General features: G+C 37.7%; 2 protein-coding genes across 2 annotated transcripts; one reads left to right on the forward strand and one right to left on the reverse strand.

The window, feature by feature from the left end:
* The first annotated feature begins 633 nt into the window (after positions 1–633).
* LOC306843632 (endoplasmic reticulum membrane protein complex subunit 7) lies at positions 634–3,445 on the forward strand. Its single transcript, XM_079375215.1, has 5 exons — positions 634–973; positions 1,258–1,377; positions 1,462–1,600; positions 1,815–1,895; positions 2,005–3,445. Exons 1-5 carry the CDS (start codon positions 747–749, stop codon positions 2,149–2,151), a joined length of 714 nt encoding a protein of 237 aa, XP_079231341.1. The 5' UTR covers positions 634–746; the 3' UTR covers positions 2,152–3,445.
* A 1,062-nt stretch (positions 3,446–4,507) lies between these two features.
* LOC306844390 (muscarinic acetylcholine receptor M5-like) lies at positions 4,508–6,022 on the reverse strand (the record flags this gene model as incomplete). The annotated part of the gene is made up of 1 exon (XM_079376485.1): positions 4,508–6,022. One exon carries the CDS (start codon positions 6,020–6,022, stop codon positions 4,508–4,510), a length of 1,515 nt encoding a protein of 504 aa, XP_079232611.1.
* Positions 6,023–6,429: the final 407 nt, after the last annotated feature.

The following is a 6,429-nucleotide window of genomic DNA, read 5'->3' on the forward strand; positions in this document are numbered from 1 at the left end:
TTATATGAATGTGTACATTTTATTTACATGTTGACTAAGATAAAAAAAAATGATCATAACAAAATGTGCATGCACAACCCCAAACAAAAGTGATGGCATTGTCAGAAAAGTTGCTGAATGAGTAAGACTAAAAAACAAGCTGTGCTAAATTTGCAGAGAATGTTTTAAAGTAATATTCAGTGGAGGTGCACCCATAATTCACAAAACCAGTCTTCGTTTACAAGTCAACTCACTTGACTCATTAAGCTGAGAACGGATCATTGAGTTGACATTACATATAAGAGCATATGTAGTGAAACAAAGCATTGACCGGTGGGGACGCAGTTCAATATAAATATACTGGAAAATGTTTTTTTTTTTTTTTTCTCAATGAGTTTTAAAACTTATTTAGCAATGTACACACCAAATTGGGTTTAATTTAATCGCACATTAAGGTTTTAAAATAATCAGTGCAACAAACTTAACCTATGGATTTTCTCAAACGAAATGGAGTATGTATGCTGCACCACAGTGATTTACTTTATTTTTTTATTCACTTATTTATTTATTATTATTTATTTATTCATTCGAAACCACCGCCCATAGAAATAGACCCGCCTCACGGATGATCACGTGGTGTAACAGATGCTCTTCCGGTCTCTGCGTTCTGAGTTCCGTTTACCGTTTACTTCGTTCAGCTGTCCAGCTTGACGCGTAGTGAAATATTGTACATTTTAAACGTCATATATATCGTGTGCCAAAACACGATGCAACAAATGAAACGTCTGTTAGATATATATTTGGCGCTGCAGGCTCTGTTTGCGTTGTCATGGTGTTTTTCCGACGCAGAGCCGGGGCCTGTAGCAGGTTCTCAGTCAAATGGAGACCGTTTCAAAATCGAAGGACGAGTGATCGTTTCTGGAGTGAAAACACAAGACTGGATCTCCACAGCCCGAATCCTGGTGGAAGGAGAGGAATATGTTGGTTTTCTCAAGTGAGTTATATCACCAGCAATGCTAACGTCAAAAAAAGCGATGTAGATATTAATTTGTGTGTGTCAGTCCAAGATTTACTGCATCTTGTCCCAATAAATTACTTGGTCTTATTTACAATGATCTCGTTTGAATCTTTTCGTTATATAAATACGTTTTCTAATGTATTTGTGAAAAATGTGTCGGTTGTAACTTGTTATTCAGATTAGATTGAGAGGGGTTTCTTAACGAGCCATTAAACGTTTTTCCAAGGTTACACAATTAACCACATCAATTTCCCTCGCAGGACTGATGGGAGCTTTGCTGTCAACGATGTGCCTTCGGGCTCATATGTGGTTGAAATCGTATCACCATCTTTCAAATTTGATCCTGTTCGGGTGGACGTTACCTCCAAAGGGAAAATGAGGTAGCTAACATTCCCATTTTTCCTTCTTCTCATATGTGATTTCTTGAGCACCTAAGTTAATGTCAGAATGTTATTGAACCGTAGGGCACGCTTGGTGAATTACATCAAAACCTCTGAAGTTATTAGACAGCCGTACCCTCTTCAGATCAGATCCAGTGGTCCACACACATACTTCATGAAGCGAGAAACCTGGGGCTGGACTGATTTTCTGATGAACCCAATGGTACGATCATATAATTGTTTCTTTCAGATGCATGTGGCTGGACTTCATTCACTGGAAATGAATCAGTTATTGTTTATTGTATGTTTACTTATTCTTTTATGTCCTCTTGTTTAGATTAACTTAAGTATTAAGACACATTTTCAGAGCCATTTATAATATGATTTAGCTATGACATAAGTGTTGTTGATGGTGTCTAATAGCTTGTCATCCTTAGGTCATGATGATGGTTCTTCCCTTATTAATCATCGTCCTGCTCCCAAAGGTGGTAAATACGAATGATCCGGAGATGAGAAAGGTAATGTAAAACAAGAAGCCGTATCTACAAGTGTTACATCCTAAACAGATATTCTCATCCACTTTATATTGCTTTACTCATATAAATGAATGTCTGTTTTGTCCTGCAGGAAATGGAGCAATCTATGAATATGTTGAACCCTAACCCAGAATTGCCAGATGTTTCTGAATTCATGACTAAACTGTTCTCCAAGGGCTCCAGTAAGTCTAGCGGGGGCAACAAAGGCAGCAGAAGTGTTGCTCCGAAGAGGAGGTAGTGCCGTGTATTTTGTCGGTTTTCTTTAACACTGTTTTACTGGGTTTCCTTTTTTTTATATATATGAACAGTTTCTTTTTCAACTGAAACGCTTGATGAAGCAAGACTGTGTTTGCACTGTACTACTTTTCCCTGCTTAATTGTCTTCATTGGATGCATTGTTAATAATCAGATCATTTTAGTCATTGTAATGATGCTCTGAAAACTATACATAAACATTTAGTAATGGATAAAACCAGTACAGATCAAGCAAGGCATGAATATGTCTTTTTTTTTTTTTTAAGAGCTTAATTAGGATGTTTTAACTTGAAAAGTAGAATGAGTGAGAAAGTCTGGTCAAGATTTCACTTCAAAGAGGAGACGGTTACAGAGATATTCAGTTTTGCGAAAACATTTCAATATCTTGTAATGCAATTAACACAATGATGGTAGTCTATGCTTTTACTGCTGCTGCGCAAAAGATCACACAGATATGATTCCTTCACAGAATTGAGGTCAATGCAGTTTCACCTCAGTTATGACTTGAATAAAAGTGAGTATGAAATCTTTAGTAAGTAAAATTTAGCATGTTGTTGATTGGCTGTTGAGTGCTTTGGGTTGATGCAATAGCTGCATTACGGCTGCATAACAAGCCAAAATCAGATGCAGAAGTTAGTACTTACTGTATGTAGTTGTTTTGCTCAGTTTGTCTCAAGCATTCTGGGATATTTCTAAAGCACACTTGAGCTTAAAAGGATGGTTCACCCAAAAATTCTGTCATCTACTCACCCTCAAGTATGAACGTCTTTTGTTCTGCTGAACTCAAAGGAATATATGCTGAAGAATGTGGGAAACAGCAGTTCTGGGGCACCATTGACTTCCATAGTATTTTTTTTCCTCTTCCTACTATGGAAGCCAGTGGTGCCCCAAAAGAGCCTGATTACAAACCTTCTTCAAAATATCTTCCTTTTGTTCGGCAGAACAAAGAAATTCATACAGATTTGGAACTACTTGAGGGTGAGTAGATGATGACAGAAATTTTAATTTTGGGTGAACTATCCCTTTAAGGTGGAAGATAGATGCAAAATATATGAGGGTCCATCTTTGCAGTGATACCGTGTGTATTTCCAGACCGGCCCAAGGAGGTGATGTTGACCCCAATTCTGTTTCATAACTACTTGAAATAAAGCTTTTAGGTTATAATATTTACTATATCTTGTTGGGTTTGTACAAGACTGTGGATGAAGATGAGAAATGCATAAGATTTAAGCTATGAAGTATAATCTTATTTAAACTGAATTGAAATAAACTGGTGGAAAATATCCGTCTCAATTATTTGTCTACTGTTCTCAGCATGATGCTTGCATGGTAAAATGTATGGAGATCAACATTTAAGACCACATTTCATAAGCGACTGGTAAACAGTTGCTAGTATGTCTTTGGGTAGTTTTAAAGCTTCAGTTTGACAGAACTCTTTAATAAAGGATGGAACCCCTGCCAAATCCGGGCTGATGTTTCAATTAGTTGGGTTAATTTAATCTCAAAACATTTATTTCACATCAAATTAAATGGCACATCATCACAACAAAGAGTAGAGACTTATTAAACGATATGAATGGAAAACAGCCAGACAACATTTATAAATGTGTTTATATGATGTGTTAATGTTGAAGTAAATTCAGATCTAATTCTTGGCACAACAATTATGAAAGATGATTTTTTTCTATTATGGACCTGTGCACAGTGGGATGCTGTAGAACTGTAAAATGTGATGGAATCTCTGCCATATAAATGAATTTTACATGCAGAGGGAAGCTACAATCTCTTTGTGTGTATTTCTCTACAGTGATGCTTTGGCAGCTCCAAAATCTGAAGATCCATATCTAACACTGTCCAGTTCTGCAAACATAATACAACAACATTGCTTTGCACACCAGATATTTCAATAAACATTTCTATGCATGCAGTGTCACTGACATGACCAAGGCTTACAATATATGAAAATAATTTGATCACAAAAAGTTAATCATCTAATAAATATTGTGTGTGTTTGATATAAGTTCACAATCCATATCTTTATTTAATGTCCTCACCATCCCTAGCCTTAAGGCATTTGACAATATTACAATACACTGTTGTGTAAACATGTTAAGTGATCTTTAAACTTTAAAAACAGAAGCTAAATTAATATCATTTTTTTAAATCAATATGGCAATATAAACAATATGTACACAAAAATATTGCCTAGAACATGATAAGGAATATGGTCTGTGGAACTATGCACAATATAAGTTAAAATATAATTTTAATGCCCATTTAATATAACGATTGTTCTTGATCATTCATCACGCTCTACAATCTGCCAACTCTGCTGTTACTTAATGGTTTTGTCCACACCAATACAGTTTCTCCTCTCCTCTGTTCTTCTTCCACTTGCAGAGGACTAACATCCAAAAGGTCTTCTGGAAGGTCTTGTTGCATAGGGCATAACACATGGGGTTGATGGTGCTGTTGACATAGCAGAGCCAGTAGCCCAGATGCCAGAGGGACACTGGGATGCATTCAGAACAGAAGGTGGAGATGAGCACCATGATGTTGTATGGGGTCCAGGTGAGGAGGAATGCCAGAAGAATGGCACTGAGAGTCTGAGCAGCCTTTTTCTCCTTGATAAGGACCATTCGTTTCCGCTTGGTCATCTGGATCTTCAAGTTTGGATCTTCTGGTTTGGTAGAAGTGGATGTGGATGAAGGAGCCTGTGGCTCTGAGGACTGACAATGATCTGTGTTTGTTCTGTCGGCTTCGGCACTACCTTGCAAAGCAGTGATGTCGCTAAGGATCGGCTTGAACTTGTATGACATACATTTTTTGTTTGTCTGGGAGCATTTTGCAAGATCACTTAGGTATTTGCTGTCTTCATAACAGACCAGCTGTCCATTTTTATTGACTGTCGATTCTTGGTTCTTGAATGATTCACGTGGGGTTGTTTCAGAGACAGACCGCTCGTCATCCTCTGATGATGTGTAACTGTTCAGGGTGGTGACCTGCTCTGATTTTGTCCACAAGTCTTCAGACTGCAATGTTGTCCTAGTTACGTAACTCTGGTTGGACGAAGACCATGATGCTTGAGTCCCATCCCTCTTGCTTTTAAAGCTAAAGCATCGTAGTATTGGCTTTCGTACTTTAGGGTCTTCATGGCTGTCCAGCGATGGGTATCCTTGGAGTTCTGCTAAGTTCTTAGTACGTTTTTCTGTTTCTTTGTAGATTTTGCAATATAAGATTGTCATGATGGATACCGGTACATAAAAGGCCGCTATGGCTGTACCAAATGTAATTATGGGTTCTGAGAAAAACTGGATCTGGCATTGGTCAAGAGGAGCCGTTCTCTCTCCAACAAAGTACTGCCAGCACAGAATGGGTGGAGCCCACAATATAAACGAGATCAACCACGCCAAGCCAATCATGATGCCTGCACGTTTCGGGGTCCGTTTAGCCCTGTAGGTAAGTGGTCTTGTAATAGAAAAATATCTGTCAAAGCTGATAACCAGCAAGTTCATCACCGATGCGTTGCTTGCAACATAGTCAAGTGCCAACCACAGATCACATGCTATATTCCCTAAAGACCAGTATCCCATGAGTATGTAGGATGTGTACAGGTTCATTGAGAACACGCCGATAATGAGATCTGCAAAAGCTAAACTGAGTAAGTAGTAGTTGTTAACAGTCTTAAGCTGGCTGTTGACCTTAAAAGAGAGCATCACCAGAACGTTCCCCACTATTGTGACGAGACTCACGACTGCTGATACTGTTGCAATGGTTATGACTTCCAACAGACTGTATGGGGAAGGCAGGATAGCAGAGACATTTCCACTTGCAGTTATATTTTGAATATCCATGTTCGTCCTGTTACCGTTGATCAGTTAGAAAACTGATGAAATTTTCATGGTATTCTTCATGTTTTCTTGGCAATGATAGTCTGAAAACACAATAAAGAAAATGAACACTTCAAAAACAGGAAATTTGAACAGAAAAAAATGCATGTTTTGTGTGTGACGCCTATAACTAATGATTTTCATATGAGCCAAATATTTTATGGGATAAAAATAGCCTACTACAATAAAGGCAAAACACTACAGGCAAATCCATTGTTTTTCATACACTGGTCAATTTTGAGATGTTGGGCTATTCAGGGCTATTATATTGTTTCCATAACAAGAAAACACATTTAAGTGCTAATTTTATTACTTTTTATCTATTTGCATCTCTAGATTTTAATGAAGGTCAGAAATCTCCACTTCAGCAG

Source organism: Barbus barbus (assembly GCF_936440315.1).
Source record: "Barbus barbus genome assembly, chromosome: 24".
Lineage (NCBI taxonomy): Eukaryota > Metazoa > Chordata > Actinopteri > Cypriniformes > Cyprinidae > Barbus > Barbus barbus.

Bases quoted from the DNA above. Each gene is read 5' to 3' on its own strand.
- LOC306843632 (XM_079375215.1), top strand. From the start codon at position 747: ATGCAACAAATGAAACGTCTGTTAGATATATATTTGGCGCTGCAGGCT. The intron at 1,378-1,461 runs GTAGCTAACATT...ATTGAACCGTAG, and splicing joins ACCTCCAAAGGGAAAATGAG to GGCACGCTTGGTGAATTACA. The intron at 1,896-2,004 runs GTAATGTAAAAC...TTTGTCCTGCAG, and splicing joins ATGATCCGGAGATGAGAAAG to GAAATGGAGCAATCTATGAA.